Consider the following 19403-nt stretch of genomic DNA (forward strand, 5'->3'; position numbering starts at 1 on the left):
CGTACAGCATTCTGCAATCTTTCTCCTGTTCAATAATACTCTACTTTTCTATTCCTACTGCTAAAGTACCAAACCTCTAATTTTCCAAAATTATACTTGAATACCTAACTATATCCTTTTGCAGAGTCCTCATAACTTGCTCTCCTATCTTTGTATCATTTAAAAATTGGGCTACAGTAGGACTCCCATATATCCGCTGATTCGGTTTCCGGGCTTGTTATCCGCGGTTTCCCGTGGCCTGAAAATATTACGTGGAACATTCCAGAGGGTTGCCCGGGGAGGTAAGTTTCCCATTTAAATGATGGGGTTTGTCAGTATCCGCGGTTTCGGGTATCTCATCCATGGATGTGTGTGTCATCTGTACATTACCTGCCTTCATCCAAGTTATTGGTACAAATCATAAACAGTTCCAGCACCAGCACTAATTCCTCTGACATCCCTATATTTACAGTTTGTCATTCTGGAAATGGTTCATTTATCCCTACTCTCTGTTTCATATTAGTCAGTCAATCCTGAATCTATACGAATATATTACCCCCTAATGTCAGGAGCTCTCCTCTTGTAAAATAATCTTTTACATCGCACCTATTTCAATGCCTTCTGGATATACATTACAAATACACTGGTTCCCCTTTATCCATACTGCATGTTACATCCTCTGACAAATCCATTAAATATGTCAAACATAGTTTGTGTTTCACAAAACCATATTGAATAGAATCATAGAGATGTACAGCATGGAAACAGACCCTACGGTCCAACCTGTCCATGCCGACCAGATATCCCAACCCAATCTAGTCCCACCTGCCAGCACCTGGCCCATATCCTCCAAACCCTTCCTGTTCATGTACCCATCCAAATGCCTCTTAAATGTTGCAAATGTACCAGCCTCCACCACATCTTCTGGTATCTCATTCCTTACACATACCACTCTCTGCGTGAAAAAGTTGCCCCTTCGGTCTCTTTTTTTTATATCTTTCCCTCTCACCCTAAACCTATGCCCTCTAGTTCTGGACTCCCCGACCCCAGGGAAAAGACTTTCTCTATTAATCCTATCCATGCTCCTCATAATTTTGTAAACGTCTATAAGGTCACCCCTCAGCCTCCGACGCTCCAGGGAAAACAGCCCCAGCCTGTTCAGCCTCTCCCAGTAGCTCAGATCCTCTAACCCTGGCAACATTCTTGTAAATCTTTTCTGAACCCTTTCAAGTTTCACAACATCTTTCCGATAGGAAGGAGACCAGAATTGCACGCAATATTCCAACAGTGGCCTAACCAATGCCCTGTATAGCCGCAACATGACCTCCCAACTCCTGTTCTCAATACTCTGACCAATAAAGGAAAGCATACCAAACCCTTCTTCACTATCCTATCTACCTGTGACTCCACTTTCAAGGAGCTATGAACCTGCACTCCAAGGTCTTTGTTCAGCAACACTCCCTAGGACCTTACATTAAGTCCTACTAAGATTTGCTTTCCAAAAATGCAGCACCTCGCATTTATCTGAATTAAACTCCATCTGCCAGTTCTCAGCCTATTGGCACATCTGGTCCAGATCCTGTTGTAATCTGAGGTAACCCTCTTCGCTGTCCACTACACCTCCAATTTTGGTGTCATCTGCAAACTTACTAACTGTACCTCTTATGCTTGCATCCAAATCATTTATGTAAATGACAAAAGGTAGAGGGCCCAGCACTGATCCTTGTGGCACTCCACTGGTCACAGGTCTCCTGTCTGAAAAACAACCCTCCACCACCACTCTGTCACCACCTTTGAGCCAGTTCTGTATCCACATGGCTAGTTCTCCCTGTATTCCATGAGATCTAACCTTGCTAATCAGTCTCCCATGGGGAACCTTGTTAAACGCCTTATTGAAGTCCATATAGATCACATCTACCGTTCTGCCTTCATCAATTTTCTTTGTTACTTCTTCAGAAAACTCAGTCAAGTTTGTGAGACATGATTTCTCACGCACAAAGCGATGTTGACTATCCCGAATCAGTCCTTGCCTTTCCAAATACATGTACATCCTGTTTCTCAGGATTCCCTCCAACAACTTGCCCACCACCGAGGTCAGGCTCACCGGTCTTTGGTTCCCTGGCTTGTCTTTACCACACTTCTTAAATAGTGGCACCACGTTTGCCAACCTCCAGTCTTCCGGCACCTCACCTGGACTATCGATGATAAAATATCTCAGCAAGAGGCCCAGCAATCACTTCTCTAGCTTCCAGCAGAGTTCTTGGGTACACCTGATCAGGTCCCGGGGATTTATCCACCTTTAGCCGTTTCAGGGCATCCAGCACTTTCTCCTCTATAATCTGGACATTTTGCAAGATGTCAGCAACTATTTCCAGACAGTCTATATCTTCCATAACATTTTCCACAATAAATACTGATGCAAAATATTCATTTGGTATCTCCCCCCATTTTCTATGGCTCCACACAAAGGCCCCCTTGCTGATCTTTGAGGGGCCCTATTCTTTCCCTAGATACCCTTTTGTCCTTAATATATTTGTAAAAACCCTTTGGATTCTCCTCAATTCTATTTACCAAAGCTATCTCATGTCCCCGTTTTGCCCTCTTGATTTCCCTCAGAAGTATACTCCTACTTCCTTTACTCTTCTAAGGATTCACTCGATCAATCCTGTCTATACCTGACATCCTGTCTTAACCAAACCCTCAATTTCTTGAGTCATCCAGCATCCGCTATACCTATCCAGCCTTCCCTTTCACCCTGACAGGAATATACTTTCTCTGGATTCTTGTTATCTCATTTCTGAAGGCTTCCCATTTTCCAGCCGTCCCTTTACCTGCAAACATCTGCCTCCAATCAGCTTTAGAAAGTTTTTGCCTAAAATACTGTCAAAATTGGCCTTTCTCCAATTTAGAACTTTAACTTTACAATCTGATCTATCCTTTTCCATCACTATTTTAAAACGAATAGAATTATGGTCGCTGGCCCAAAGTGCTCCCCTACTGATCTCTCAGTCACCTGCCCTGCCTTATTTCCCAAGAGTAGGTCAAGTTTTGCACCTTCTCTAGTAGGTACATCCACATACTGAATCAGAAAATTGTCTTGTACACACTTAATAAATTCCTCTCCATCTAAACCTTTAACACTATGGCAGTCCCAGTCGATGTTTAAAATCCCCAACTATAACTAATCTATTACTCTTACAGATGGCTGAGATCTGTTTACAAGTTTGTTTCTCAATTTCCCTCTGACTATTGGGGGGTCTATAATACAATCCCAATGAGGTGATCATCCCTTTCTTATTTTTCAGTTCCCTGAAAGTATTTCTGGGAATATTCTCCCTCAGCACAGCTATAATGCTATCCCTTATCAAAAATGCCACTCCCCCTCCTCTCTGGCCTCCCTTTCTATCCTTCCTGTAGCATTTGTATCCTGGAACATTAAGCTGCCAGTCTTGCCCTTCCCTGAGCCATGTTTCCGTAATCGCTATGATATCCCAGTCCCATGTTGCTAACCATGCCCTGAGTTCATCTACCTTCCCTGTTCGGCCCCTTGCATTGGAATAAATGAAGTTTAATTTATTAGTCCTACCTTGTCCCTGCCTGCCCTGACTGTTTGACTCAATTCTGTTCTCAGCTGTCTCAGATCAATTTCTTTCCTCACTATCTTCCTGGGTCCCCCCCCCCCCCACCTTACTAGTTTAAATCCTCCCAAGCAGTTCTAGCAAATTTCCCTGCCAGTATATTAGCCCCCTTCCAACTTAGGTGCAATCTGTCCTTCCTGTACAGGTCACTTCTTCCCCAAAAGAGATTCCAATGATCCAAAAATGTGAATCCTTCTCCTATACACCAGCTCCTCAGCCATGCATTCATCTGCTCTATCCTCCTCATGCTGCCCTCACTATCTCGCAGCACTGGAAGTAATCCAGATATTGCAGGACCCCCTTATTAAATTTCTGCCTAACTCTCTGTAATCTTCCTTCAGAATCTCAATCTTTTCATTTCCAATATCGTTGGTTCCCATGTTGGGAACCAACATGCTGACCTCCTGCTGGCCCCTGTCCCCAGTGAGAACATTCTGCACCCTCTCTGAGACATCCTTGATCCTGGCATCAGGGAAACAATGCACCATTCTGCTTTTTCTCTGCTGGCCACAGAAACATCTGACTACAGAATCCCCTAAAACAATTGATCTTTTGGAAGCTGACGTACCCCTTGTTGCATTAGAGCTAGTCTCAATACCAGAAACTTGGCTGTTCGTGCTACGTTCCCCTGAGAATCTATCACCCCGTACATTTTCCAAAACAGCATACCTGTTTGAAATGGGTATATCCACGAAAGACTCCTGCACTAGCTGCCAACCTCTCTTACCCTTCCTGGGGTTAACCCATCTATTGACTGTATCTGAGACTTTCCCCTCTTCCTATAACTGCCATCCATCACACACTGTTGCTGTTGCAAATTTCTCATCGCTTCTATCTGTCTCTCCAACTGATCCACTCGATCTGATAAGATTCGTATCCAACAGCATTTATGGCAGATATAATCCGCAGTAACCCTTAAACTCTCTTTAAACTCCCACATCTGATAAGAAGTGCATATCATGCAAAGACCATTTTTGCTCCTTCACAATCTACAGACCCAGAAAATAACACTGTCTTATTCTTCTACAAACACTGCCCCAGGTTAAATTAATAGCTATGGCTTATATTTTAAGTTTAATCAAAAGACTTATCTCCAAAAAAAAATCAAGAAAGAATCCACTGTACTCACTACTGCAGCCTTTCTCTTGGACAGACTTAAAACAACAATTAACTTATCTGATTCTGTGCTGTGAACTTCACCCAACAGTTACTCCAAGATTAGTTGTGAATTTCACTATTTGTTACTTTTCCCAGATGCACTCCGATGTCCGGCGATACACAAATTCAAACAGCAAAGGCAGTAACTGTGCAGGTTTTCTCTCTTTCTCTCTCTCTCTCTCTCTCTGTCCTGCACTGTCCTCACCATGTGCTTCCTGTGTCTACTCTTCTCCCTTTTAAACTTCTATTATTTTGACTTTTTTTTTCCAAAGTTCCAAAACAATGCAACAGGATATAAAACAATAATTGCTGCTCCTGGAATTTGAGGAAATCATCTCCAACACCTAAAATTCCTCAAAAAAAGGAGCAGCTCTTACAGCCAGAATTTTTTCCCACCCTCTATCTTGGGTTACCCAGAATCCATAAAACCTGTCTGTAAAATTTTAGATTTTCACTCTAGATAACTAAGACAAAGCAGTTGCTTATTTGCAAGTAATTTTAAGATACTTGATTGTTTGTTTGAGAAGCAGTTGTGTAGATTTGATGGATTAGCTGAAGAGGAAGGAAAAGTGGTAGTTGGGAGTGGTTTACTAATAGGAACAGGGATGTTGTTGTCAATAGCTTGTGATGGCAGCTTCATGCTCTGTAGGTAATATGTTGGGTACTCCTCCCCTGTTCTTCCTCTCTCTTTACTAATTCATCTTTTAAAAAATGCAGCTGCCTGTCAAGGTCTGCTCTTGATAAGGACTGTCTGCTATCTCTGAGCATTTCTGAACATCCTTCTATCTCTATGAAGTGGCAGTTTACCTTATACCAGTCATTTGTTTGAGTTCTTCTTTCCATTGAATATTGGACATGTACTCAAGATGTCAGGATGGTTTTTCCATGCTTGTTCATTCCCCCAGTTCTTTGGTTCTTTTTAAACACTTGGCAAGATAAGTGAATGTGCAGGTCAGTTTGCAACTCGATCACATCAGTTCAGGAGTTTGATGACCGTGGTTATTGAGAATGAAGCATTTGTAACTTTAGTCTCTATGTTGTCTAGGTTCCTGGCTATTAGAAAACTTTGTGCATTTCCAGAAGGACACAGTCAATCCTGTCTTGATTAACTTCATAAGAGTTCTACGTTATACTGTACACTTCACCATTCCCTTTCATAAAACCCATGTTGTCTCTGCAGGATTGTATTGTGATTTTCTTTTTTAGCTAATGCATAATAACAGACTTCAGCATTTTTCTAATGATTGTTCGATTAACTGGCCCAACATTTCCTGATTTTATTCCCCCCTCTCCTCTTGAATAGTGTCTGCCATTTCCTCCTTCCTCATTTATTATTTCAGCAGTCTTACTCGAAAGGACCATGCAGCAGCTTTTACTCTCTTTTTTTATATTCCTTGCTAATTTTCACTTATAACTCTAACTTGCAATTTTTGTTAATTGGAATACCAAATGCAGACATCACTGGATTGAAGGAATAGATCAACTTTAAATTCCCTCAGGTATCAGAATCCCGGAGTTAAACACAGTCTTGCTGTACTTAGTCACGAGTGCACCTTTGTGCAACTGATGTATTGTTCCCAAGATCAGTAATCCCGTGTTAACTGTGGATAGTTGATTGTAGAAGCTCATTAATTGTGCCTTGAATCTATGCTCCATCACCAAGATGAGGAAGGGTGAGTTTGGTTTGGAAACAGTACAGTTTGATGTAAAAGGAAGGAATTGCAATATTTTTAAAAGACTTAAATTATAAAGCTGCATAGGTTTGGCTTGTATATTTTAACATTTAGTGTAGAAGATTAAAGTGTGACCGAAGAAAGAGGTATGGAAGCAAACCTGGCTGTAGGAGTTAAGATGAGGATTAGTTATCTGTTCGGCATGGATGAATTGGACCGAAGGGTCCTCTTTCTGTGCTGTATATCTCTGTGACTGTAAATAATAATAATTAGTCACGGTCTAACAAAATTATGGAACAGGCTTGAGAGGTTGAATAGTCTATTCTTGTTCCTGTGTTTTTTAAGATACTTTCAAGTAATGTCCCAGTTACCAGATTTGACCGTCAACAAGTTGCATTTATAAGTCCTAAAGTGTTTCACAGGAATGTTATCAAGCAAAGTACTGTACACCACCAAGAAACATGGTCGAAGCTGTAGATTTGAAGGAGCATCTTAAAGATGGACAGAAGCAAAAATGTTTAGGGAGGAAATTCCAAAATTAGGCCCATAGTTATGACTGTCAATAGTGGGGCAATGAATGTCGTGAATATGCTGGAGGTTAGAAATGGGAAATACAGAAATTGGGTGATTTTCAGGCTGGAAGAAGTTATAGGAATAGAGGAGGGTGAGGCTGTGGAAGAATTAGAAAACAAGATGAGAATTTGGTAGTGGCCCTTACCAGGCTTGACATTTATTGATGATGACTGTGATGTAATCTGTTTCCAGCATACTGTGCAAATGTAACCTTCAGAGTATGCTCAGTTCTAATGGAATACATCTGACTGTTTCAAAATGTCAATAATATTCAATTCTGCCTTAGCAAGATTGGAGCTCAGGTGTGGGAATGAAACACGGGGCAGAACTAGCTCGGTGAAGCAAACTGTCAATTAAAGTCTGATATTATACTTCTGTGAGCGAGTACAGGAGTGCAACTTTGGAGTCCTGGGAACCTAGACCCTGGAAAGTACAGTGATTGGCCAGAACAGGATCAGTCATTTGATGCAGTTCATGGTGGGTGACTCTTGAAAGGGAGTTTCAAGGCCAGATCGATTTAAGTGAAGAATTGTGAATGTTGCGTGAGTTTTGATGACCCATTAGTCATTAACATCTGGAGAGAATTATTGAAAAATCACTGGGATCTATTTTGGTTGCATTTGCTGTTTGGTGTGTGCTATGGGATGTTTTATCACAATGTATTATCTATCTTTAGTACTTGTTATTATAAAATTGGAGAGGGTACAGAAAAGCTTTATAAGGATATTAGTGGGACTGGAGTGTTTGGGTTATTATAACAACCCGGAACTTCTTTCACTGAAGCATGGGAGTTGAAGGGTGATCTTATAGAAGTTCATAAAATGATAAGGGGCATAGATAAGGTGAATAGCAAAGGTCTTTTCCCTAAGGTAGGGGAGTTCAAAACTAGAGGGCATAATTTTAAGGTGAGAGGAAAAAGATTTAAAAGATCTGGGGGCAACTTTTTCACACACAAGGTGGTTTGCACGTGGTATGAAGTGCCAGAGGAAGTGGTAGATACAGGTACAGTTACAACACTTAAAAGACATTTGGACAGGTACCTGACTATGAAAGGTTTGGAAGGATATGGGCCAAATGCAGACAAATGGAACTAGTTTAGTTTGGGAAACTTGGTCAGCATTGACTGGTTGAACTGAAGGGTCTGTTCCCATGCTTTTAAAAAACAATTGTATTTGTGAGATGTGAATGTTCCTGGCTAGGCCAGTATTTATTGCCCATCCCTAATTGCCAAGAGGGCAGTTAAGAATCAACCACATTGGTTGGACACACATGTAGGCCAGGCCAAATAAGGATGGCAGATTTCCTTCCCTGAAGGGCATTAGTGAACCAGATGGGTTTTTCCAACAATTGACAATGGTGTGATGATCATCACTAGACTCTGAATTCCAGATATTTTTTATTGAATTTAAATTCCATCATCTGCATGATGGAATTTGAACCCATGTCCCCAGAACATTACCTGGTCTCGAGATTAATTGCCTAGCGATAATACCACTGGGCTATTGCCTCCCCTCATATATGACTGTATGCTCATGTTGATCTGGGTGTTAGAATATAACTAGCACATGTAGTGTAGATTTTATTATTATTCTAACATATAAGAAAGATTATTATTGCTTTAATCGTTTTGCTTTATTTGTTTAGTAAGTGCCCTGGATCTCTCACTTTGTTGTCTTTAAAGAGACATGTTAATGGTCCCTATTTGGATATTTGATTTGATTTATTACTCTCACATGTATCTAGGCACAGTGAAAAGTTTTGTTTTGCGTACAGTACAGGCAGATTGTACCATAAAAAATGCATTAGGGTAAGAGAACAGAACAAAGGATACAATGTTACAGCTGCAGGGGAGGTGCACAGAGAATTAGAACAGGTTTAAAATTTGAGAGTTCCATTCAGAAGTCTAATAACAACAGGGAAGAAGTTGTTCTTGAAGCCGTTTGTGTGTATGTATATACCTTGTATATCTTCTATCCAACAGAAAAGGATGGAAGAGAACATACCAGGATGGGATGGGTCTTTGGTTGCTTTTCCAAGATAATGGGAAGTATAGATGGAGTCAATGGATAGAAGGCTGGTTTGTGTGATGGACTGGGCTCCACTCATGACTCTTTGTAGTTTTTGTGGTCTTTGAAAGAGCAGTTGCCAAACCACAGTGTGAAGCATCCAGCTAGATACACTACAGAAAGCATTCTATAAAAATTGATAAGATTCCTTGTGGACATGCTAATTTCCTTAGCCATCAGAGGAAGTAGGGGCATTGGCCTGCTTTCTTGACCATTACATTGACGTGGGTGGACTAGGACAGAATGTTGGTGATCTTCACTCCCAGGAACCTGATGCTCTCAACCATCTCCATCTCAGCACCATTGATGTAGACAGAGGCAAGCCCTCCACTCAGCTTCCCGAGGTCAATGACCAGCTCCTTCATTTTGCTGATGTTGGTGGAGAGATTGTTGTCTTTATACTATGTCGTTAAGCACTCTATCTCCTTCCTGTACTCCATCTTGTTGTTGTTTGAGATCTTACCTACAATGGTGATGTTGTCATCAGCAAAATTGTCAATGGAGTTGGGGTGGAATTTGACTACATAGTTGTGAGTGTATAAGGAATATAGTAGGGGGCTGAGTACGCAGCCTTATGGAGCACTAGTATTGAGGATTATGGTAGAGGAGGTATTGTTTCCTATCCAGATTGTATCATAAATATGGTGGTCTTGTCTCAAGCGCAGTTACTTTGACAGGCTTGATCCTTTTATGTACTAGTTAGGTCACATCATCAATTTGGAAATCAATTTAGAAATCAATGTGAAGTCAAATGACACTGTGATGTACCTCCTATTTGACCATCGTGTTGAAAGTTTTCTTAAACATTGTCAGGAAGGTAAATGTTGAGAGGTCTTTAACTGTGAAGATTCTATTACTGAGAGTGATGTGCCAGTGTGTAATTTATTGTTTCTTTTATCTTCTTTGCAGGCAGCACAAAGAAACGTCTTCTGATGCCTTGTAGGGGTAAGAGATCTGAATTCCATTTGCTCTCAATCCGTGTTTTTCTTGCTTGCGTCTATTTATCTTTGCTTTTCTGTTTCTGTACTTTGTCTCCTATCTGTTCCTAAGGGCAGAAGTTAATCCCCTCCTCAAAGCAAGTCCGGAGGTGGGAGAGTACTTAATCTGGGACTTCACTGTTTCCTCACCTCTTCCTGATGAAGTCAATGAAAGAAAGCTAGAGAACAGCTTTCTCTTGGCACTGACAATTGAAGCCCTAAAGTGCATAACTAATGCCTACTTCATGTCCTCATCCCACAGCCAGTGGCATGGAACCAATGTTTGATGGAAGACTTGCCATGCTGGAAGATTGGAAGCTGGGGTTGGAAATGGGGTTATGGAGGACAGGGCTGGGGGATGTAGTTTATCGATCTTATGGAAGAACAAAGCTGGAGCTTGCTGAGAGTCCTTTTTTATCCTTGTTGCCAAGTCGCGCCTCTCATCTTTGGTCTGGGTCCCATGGCAATACTGGGTGTATAGCCAACCTGTGCCACCACTCCCATTGATGCTGCCTCTGCGATCAGCTCTCGGCTTTTAAGGGAACACGATTATTAGAACAGGAGAAGACCTTTAAACCTTCTCAGCCATTCAGTTAGACCCTGGCTGATTATCTACCTCAATGCCACACCATCTTCAAATCCCATGATGCCGTTGTTTCCAATAGTTAGTGATTTCTATTTTGGGCATGTTTAATTATTAAACTTCCACAGCTCTAGGGGAAAATGAATTATAAAGATTTACTCCCCTCAGAGTGAAGAAATTCCTCCTCATCTCAGTCTTGAACAGTCTCTCCTTTTATCCTGGGATTATGTCTCTGATTTTACATTCAGCAGCCAAAGTAAACATTATTCCTCCTTTTGCTCTGTCATGGCCTTACATCTCAAGTTTCAATTAGGTCACTCCTCATTCTTTGAAATGCTAGACAATACAGACCTAATGTCCTCAATCTGTCTTCATATAATAATCTTTGCTGTTGCAGGAGTTTACCTAGTGAACCTTCATTGCACTTCCTTCGTGGCAATAGTATCCTTCCTGAGATAAGGTGGCCAGAATTGCCACGGTGACTCAGTGGTTAGCACTGCTGCCTCATAGCATCAGGGACCCAGGTTCGATACCAGCCTCTGGCGTCTGTGTGTGGAGTTTGCACATTCTCCCTGTGTCTGCCTGGGTTTCCTCCCACAATCCAAAAGATGTGCAGGTTAGGTGAATTAGCCACGCTAAATTGCCCATAGTGTTAGGGGCATTAGTCAGAGGGAAATGGGTCTGCATGGGTTACTCTTCAGAGGGTCAGTGTAGACTTGTTGGGCCGAAGGGCCTGTTTCCACACTGTGGGGAATCTAATCTAATCTAATCGAACTGTACACCATGTTCTAGGTGCAATCTGACCAAGGGTCTCTCCAACTGCAGAAAAACATCAAATCCTCTTACGATAAGGGCAGATATAAGATTTGCCTGAATAAATCCAAATACTGTACATACAGGAAATCTGAAATAAAAACAGCAAGTGCTATAGTGAATCAGCAAGTTTGGCAATGAAGAGAGAAACAAACGTTCATGTTTCGAATCTGGTATGAAACTTCGGAACAACATTTATCTTCCTAATGCTTGCTGCATCTGCATCATAACTTTAAGTGACTCATGAAGAAGGTCATTCAGGTTCTTTTGCACTTCCCAATCTCTCTCAATTCAAGAAATGTTCTGCCTTTCTGTTTCTTCTGCCAAAGTGAATAACTTCACATTACATTCCATGGTCTATCCTCTCGTTCATTTGCTTAGCCTGTCTTTGTCCTCTTGAAGCCTCCTTGCATCCTTCTTCCAACTTGCATTTCCAATGAATGTTTTGTCATCAGCAAATTTTGAAATAATTTGTCCCAAATAATTTATTTAGGTTGTGAACAACTGAAAGCGATGAAGTTCTGGGGCTACTGAGATAGGGCTGGATAGTGGGACTAGGCAAAAGTGAGGACTGCAGATGCTGGAGATCAGAGTTGAGATTAGAGTGGTGCTGGAAAAGCACAGGCAGGTCAGGCAGCATCCGAGGAGCAGGAAAATCAGCATTTGATGAAGGGCTTTTGCCCGAATCCTTGATTTTCCTGCTCCTCGGATGCTACCTGGCCTGCTGTGCTTTTCTAATCTGGATAGTATGACTAGTTGGCTAGCTGTTCAGGGAGCTGGTTCAGACATGACAGTGTCAAAGTTCACTTGGTTTTCCTATTAAAATGAGAGAACAAGAAAATTTAAAGTATTAAAGATCCTCTATTGATTGCTTCTCACCACATGGCGGGGGGAAGCCCAGCAATCCCTAGTGTGTGCTGACACACTAGGCAAGCACTCTCCCATGTGATTACACAAGCTGAGGCTTTTTCTACCTTCTTTTGTTAAAACAAAGCTTTTCCTGCAGTTTCGTGTGCAACTGCCCCCAATTCAGTTACTGCTGGGACATGTTGGGGCAGGACTTTCCCTGGAGTTCCACAGAGGAGTGTACCCTATACCCCCCTTCCCCAGAAAATCTATCCACTGCCAGTTCCTGGGTCCAGGTCCCGCATAGCTGCTCAATGTCCTTTGCGACACTACCTCCTGATAAACGATAGAGGCTGCTGACTGAAAGAGTGCGGGTGGACCGAAGTACTGTCCTCTCCACCTCAGACTTATCGGGACGAACCATTAATGTAGTCTTTTTCTGTATAAAGCCCCTAATGTGAAAATAACAAAAGAGGTCCCTCCTACATAGTTCATATTTCTGGCTTAACTGCTCATAAGACATCAGGACCTCCCCCTCAAATAAATCTCCTAAACTGGAAACTCCTCTAGACTCCCAAACCCTAAAGCCAGAATCCATCAATCCGGGCCGGAATCCTGGCATTCCTACAATGGGAGTAAAAGGGGAAGTTTTTTTTGTAAATTGACCTCACTCTGTCGCATTATACTCCATGCTTTAACTGTGTTAAGGACAAATGGATTTCTGCAATGGTCCATAGCAGTCCTCATCTTGTCCATAAACAACAAGTAAAGGAGGGGGCATTCTGCCTGGGAGGCCTCGATTCCAGCCAGATTGACCGTCGGTCCTGGCAAGGCCAATCAGCCATAAAGCATAACAGGGAAATGAATTGATATTTCTTAAAATCTGGAAAGTCCACACCCCCTATCCCCTGCGGAAGCTGCAATTTGGCGAGGTTAAGAGGCTGCCTGTGATGCCAGATACAAATGTTCAGCCTCCATAGCGCTTGCCTGGGCAGCATCAAAGGAAACATTTGCGTGGGATATAATAAACAAGGAAGAACATTCGTTTTAACCAGAGCTATTCTACTCAACCAGGAAATCGAAAAATCCTCCCAGCGCCAAAGGTCCTTTCTAATCTTCTCGAGCAACTGCACAAAGTTAGCTTTATATAATTGATCAAAGGTTGGGGTGAAAAAATACAGGAAACCTTCCTGAGACCATCTGAAAGGGAATCGGTTCCACCCCCAAGATCGAGTACTCTAGTAAGACGACCCCCCCCCCCACACAGGCATGGCCTCTGAATCCATAAAATTGATTTTATACACTAAGAAAGAACCAAATAATTTAATCACTTGTATTAAGTGGGACATAGATATTGTTGGGTTAGTTTGAAAAAGAAGAACATAATCTGCATAAAGGGTGATCTTATGCCCTCCTGATCCTACCTCCGGGGCAGCTATATTGGGTTCCTCTGGATAGCCTCTGCCAATGGCTCAATCACTAATGTAAACCGCATCGGTGAGCGGGGGCACCAATACTAAAATTGTCAGGCCTTATACCATTAGTGAGAACAGCTGCCTTAGGGTCACTATATAACACTGCCACCCACCTGGCAAAGACCCCTCCAAGACCAAACCGTTCCAGGACGTAGAAGAGGTACGCCCACTCCATCTGGTCAAACACTTTCTCTGCATCCAGGGAGGCTACAAGCCTAGAATCGATCCTTGCTGGCATACCTGAACCATATTCAGTACTCTTCTAATGTTGGTAGAAGTCCTGCAACCCCTGATAAAACCTGTCTGGTCCTCCTTTACAGTGGAGGGCAAGACCTTCTCCAACCTCAATGCCAGCACTTTCGACAAAATTTTAAAATCCATATTTAATAATGATATGGGCCTGTACAAAGTATAATCCTCCAGGGCCTTCCCTCTGTTGAGAATAAGGGAGATATATGCTTCTCTCAGAGAGGATGGGAGGCAGCCCTGACTGTACGAATAATTGTACATATCCAACATTGGCCCGGCCAGCATGTTTATAAACTCTCTATAAAGCTTGCTCTGAAATCCATCTGGGCCAGGCGCTTTACTGCTCTGGAGCTGCCTCACCACTTCCTGTATCTCTAGGCTTGTCAGAGGGGCATTCAAAAGAGATGCCTGCTCTGAAGTTACAAATGGGAGGTCCAAGTCTTTAAAAAAGACTCCATCTTCACTCGTCTGTCCTCACACAGCCCTCCGACCCGTATAACCCGGAGTAGAATTTCCTGACTGCCGCGTTAATCTGTTTGGAGTCTCAAGTGAGAATACCAGCATACTCTCTGATGGATGTGATAGATTGGGGACACTCGTCTTTCTGGCCAGATTACCAGATCACTACCTAGCTTATCATTCGAATAACCTCTGTTTCGCAAAGGAGATTTCCCTCTTTGCTGTCTGGGTGAGTGCAGTATTCAGAGCAGCCCTGAGGGCTGTAATCCGCTGCAACTTGGTGATAGACGTCTGTCAAAGTATGCCGTCTCAGCTGTCTTCAGCCGGGCCTCAAGTATATGCTGCTGCTCTCCCCCTCTGCTGCTTCCGGGTTGCTGGGTAAGAAATAAGCAAGCCCCTTGCATAGGCCAATGTGGTCTCCCAGATCACCGCCCGGTTACTGGACGTACCCAAATTAATGTCCCAAAAAAATTAAATGCCCGCGAGAAATACTCAGGAAAATTACCATCCTTCAGGAGGAAGGAATCTGTGCGCCAATGCCGTGAGCCTGTCACATTACCCCTGGCCTTGACCTCCATGTACACTACCGCATGATCAGAAATGGCTATGTTCCCTATTCTACAGGACAGCACCGAAATGAAAAAGGCTGATGGAACAAAAAACATATCAATCGTAGAGTAGCACTTATGTGGGTCAGAGAAAAAGGTGAAGTCCCTGCCGTCAGGGTGAAGACATCTCCACACATCCACCAATCGCAGCTCCCCACTCAGGCCCACCAGTTGCCTGGATTGTGGGGACATACCCGCGAGACCCCTGGCATCCTATCCACCTTGGGGTCCAAAGTCGGTTAAAGTCTGCCCCTATAATTGTCTGACATGCTCCAAGGGCCATCAACCTGGGAAGTGCATCCATTAAAAATTTAAGGAGATGTGCCGGGGGACAATTGACATTCAAAATCCTGTACTCCTCTCCATGTATTAAAGCTTTAAGGATCACAAACCGCCCATACTCGTCCTTAATTTGGTCTAACACATGAAATGGAGGATTCTTCTGGATGAGTACTGCAACTCTTCACCTTTTAGAAGAGGAGGCTTGAGTCCAGCATTGGCATTCCCATTAAAGGATGAGAAAAACACCCGGCCTGCTGTAATTTTAAGTGCTTTTTATCGGTGTATTTCTTGTAGCAAGGCTACATTGACTCTTTCTTTTATAAGGCTTGAAAGTATCTTCTTTCTCTTAATCGGTGAATGACTCCCTTTAATATTCCAGGTGCACTATTTAAACAAAATAGCCAAAGCTGTCCATGATAGCCCATGACTCCCTGAGGGGAAGAACCTACTCATAACGCGCTGAGTGAAAACGGTAAACAGTTTGTTTAGTCTTGAGAATACAACTACAAAAAACTACCAAGTCAAAACTTCTAACAACTACTGCTACAATGAACCAACATAAAAAAACAAAGAAGAGGAGACTTTCTACCTAGCCCACAGGGGACACTGTCTCAACCCACTAAACCCACATGGCTCCTTCTAGCTGAAGCTGTGCCCCAAACACAGGCAAAACAAAGTTTAAAAAAAAATTGCGTGCATTTAATAACAACAAAATTAAAAGTGGGGATTCAGCCCATCCCATCCATACTTGGACCTTCAGCAATCCTTGTAGATTAAAAAAATGCTGTCCCCTAAATATTCCCCCCCCCCCCATCCCATATGAGAGAGAATAGAAAAGGGAATGAGAGAAGAACAAAGGATAATGGGAGGGGAGAAAGAAGGGAGAAGAGAGAGAAAAAAAAGAAGGGGACCCCCACATATTAAAAGAACAAAAGTAGGTAAACCAGGCAAACCACAGAGAAAAAGTAAACACTATTGTCCGTATTATTTGAGCCAGTTAGTCTATTTTAAGGAGTCCAGGAAATCCTTTGCCTTTTCTGATGAGTCAAAATTAAAGAGGCACTCTCCGCAGCTGAAACGTAATATTGGTGAATATCTTAAAGAATAGTGAATATTTAAGTCCCTCAGCCTCTTATTTACCTCATCAAAGGCCTTCCACTTGCAGTTCACGGCTGTAGAAAAGTCTTGGAAGAACAGAATTCTTGATTCCTTGTATATCAGGGCCTGTGGATCCTTCCCCAGTGCTCTGGAAGCTTCCAACACTATTTGCTTATCTCTGTAATGCTGGAGTCGCCTAGGCTTGGGCGGGGGCACTGGTCTGACCTGGGCCTTCGCACTGCGACCTGATGGGCTCACTCGACCTGCACCCGGCCCGCCCTGACCTCCAGCCTCAAACTGCGGGATCCATTGCTCCAAGAAGTTGATGAGCTGTCCTTGCTTCCATTCTGGCAGCCTGATCAGGCGGATGTTGTTCCGATGGCCTTGATTTTCAAGGTTGTCGACTTGCTCCACTAAGGCCTGTACCTATCTTTCCAGGGCCTGGACCCAGCCCTTCGAAGATTCCATCACGGTTTCGGAAGCTGCGGCCTGCTACTCCATCTCCACAATGCGTTGTCCTAGACACTGGATCTCCTGCTCACGCTTCTGAAGCATGGCCGAGATCAGTTTCAGCCTGGTCTGGGTCTCTTCCATCGCTGAATCAATCTTCTCTTGGAGTTTTACAAACTCCGAGACCAGGCTCTGCTGCACAGGTAAGTCCACAGGAACGTTCACAGAGGCTGACGCTGCATTCGCGGGTATGTCTGTTGCTGCAGGAGAGTGCCCTGCTAGTTGCAATCCTTGCTGTCCTTTTCCCTTGGTCATCTTCCTTAATCAACAAAACTGACACACACCAATTCCGGGAATCTAAGACTGCTGATTTTTATCACAGGAGCTAAGAAAGGGAGAGTAATTGCAACACTTTGCCTACATTATGGTGCAGAGCTCAGCAGGGCAGACCTACTGGATTGCCGTCATGTTGGATCTCAATCCCATATGATTTAATTTTATTCATTAACCTCCTCTTAATCTGGTTTATCAAGATCTTTTCATACTTCTTTTTCAATGTGACAGTAATATCCTGAAAAGCTTCAAGTTTTTGAAACATGATTTTGGAGTGATTGTAATGAGGTCAACAAGTTGGACCTCATAGAATGTAAGTTCCATGACCTGCTTCAATCAGGGAGCCCTGTCTGACATGTTAACGGAGTGTGTCACAGGTTCTGTTCACTCCGAGAGCTGGCTCTGGGGAAGCTGGATCAGTGTCAAGGGTTTTTCACATATAGATGAAGTGTGACATGGTGATGGGATACCAGCCTGTGTGGGGTTATTTCAGTGGCGATGATGGGAAAAGTACACTCCTGCAGAAATCCACTCGCAATAGTTGTCTTTCAGTTGGGATAAGCATTTCTGGAATCATGCCATCATTTGGGAAGCTTGAACTTGTTCGATCCTGCTGTCGAAGACTGGGCCTGATATGTGGGAATAATACATTATTTTCTCCATGACATTGGGGCAGATGAATAATTATGACTAAATATCCTGATGGTTTGTGGAACCGCAGCTTTATTGGTTATTAGGAGCCTGAGGCACCAGATACCAAAACCTTTCAAGAGTTCACAGATTTAGTTAAGGAATATTACAACCCTAAGCTTCCTCTAATTCTGAGATGCTATCACTTTTATTTGACATTCAAGAATGAGCGGAATCAGTATTGGGATTTTTGAAGAGGGTGATGTGACTGGAAAGGTCATGTGACTTTGGTTTAACCCTTAATGAGATGCTGAGAGACCATTTGGTATGTGGGATTCATGATGTAACTGTGCAAAAGTGCTTACTAGCTGAAACTTAACTGGACTTCAAACAGGCATGACAACTGGCTTTGTCATTAGAAAATGCGGCAAGTGGTACATTTGATTTACAGGATATTCCAATGAAAGTAGACACCCTCACCAGGCTAGCTGAGCTTGAGAGACACCACTTGAGTGAAGGCAATGACATAGTCTCACTCAGGACATATCCTGAATAGAGGGCCTGTAGGTCAGCTCACTGCAAAACCCCAAAACAAAGGCAAGCCTGAATAGTTAACGTTTTCTTCAAAATCTGGGTTGACAAGTCATTGTATTTGCTGCCGGTGTGCAGATTCGAGACAGCAAAAGAATCCTACAAGAATTGAATAAGCGAACTCGTATCCAGGAGACCTAGTCTACAGCTGGTGGTGATGCGAGAAACCAAAGGGTCATCAAAACCAGAACCGAAACCTTTTTGGACCCGGAGAGACCAGATCACAGTAGAGGATGGAATTTTATTATGGGGAGCAAGAATGATTCTCCTAAGCAAAGATCACCGCCAGAACTCCAAAATAAAGATGTTGGCAAGAAATTTATTAACTGTCTTTGTGCGGCAGTGCCCAGACCGTCAACAAGAACAGAAAGTGGGCGGCACAGTGGTTAGCACTGCTGCCTCACAGCGCCAGAGACCCGGGTTCAATTCCCGACTCCGGCGACTGACTGTGTGGAGTTTGCACATTCTCCCCGTGTCTGCGTGGGTTTCCTCCGGGTGCTCCGGTTTCCTCCCACAGTCCAAGATGTGCGGGTCAGGTGAATTGGCCATGCTAAGTTGCCCGTAGTATTAAATAAGGGGTAAACGTAGGGGTATGGGTGGGTTGCGCTTCGGTGGGTCGGTGTGGACTTGTTGGGCCGAAGGGCCTGTTTCCACACCGTAAGTAATCTAATCTAATCTAAATTATTGCCAGCAGCTCTCCCACTGTGTTGAATGTGCAGGTCCTTTCATGGGCTCAGTGTTCTTAGCCATTGTATACACCCACTCAAAAGCGGCTGGACGGGCATGGAGTTAATTTAATCAAACACGGGGATGACGATGGAAAAACTATGCACATCTTTTACCATAAACGAACTCCTGGAAATGTTGATCACAGATAATGGGCCGTCATCTACCCGCAGGGAATTTGTGTATTTCCTAAAAT

The 19403-nt window shown here is 43.1% G+C and overlaps 1 protein-coding gene across 9 annotated transcripts in view; it reads left to right on the forward strand.

Moving 5' to 3' along the window:
* LOC132818097 (metastasis-associated protein MTA1-like) overlaps positions 1–19403 on the forward strand; it is a 151660-nt gene that overhangs the window by 57996 nt on the left and 74261 nt on the right. For 4 of the 9 annotated variants that reach the window (XM_060828772.1, XM_060828773.1, XM_060828778.1 and 1 more), the window contains exons 17-18: positions 9997–10032; positions 16916–17130. In XM_060828772.1, coding sequence (XP_060684755.1) covers positions 9997–10032; positions 16916–17130 — 251 coding nt within the window. Of the gene's footprint in view, positions 1–9996; positions 10033–16915; positions 17131–18559; positions 18803–19403 lie in introns of those variants that run through there. The other 5 variants (XM_060828780.1, XM_060828774.1, XM_060828776.1 and 2 more) reach the window with 2 other exon arrangements.

Source organism: Hemiscyllium ocellatum, chromosome 8, assembly GCF_020745735.1.
Source record: "Hemiscyllium ocellatum isolate sHemOce1 chromosome 8, sHemOce1.pat.X.cur, whole genome shotgun sequence".
In the NCBI taxonomy this organism is placed as follows: domain Eukaryota; kingdom Metazoa; phylum Chordata; class Chondrichthyes; order Orectolobiformes; family Hemiscylliidae; genus Hemiscyllium; species Hemiscyllium ocellatum.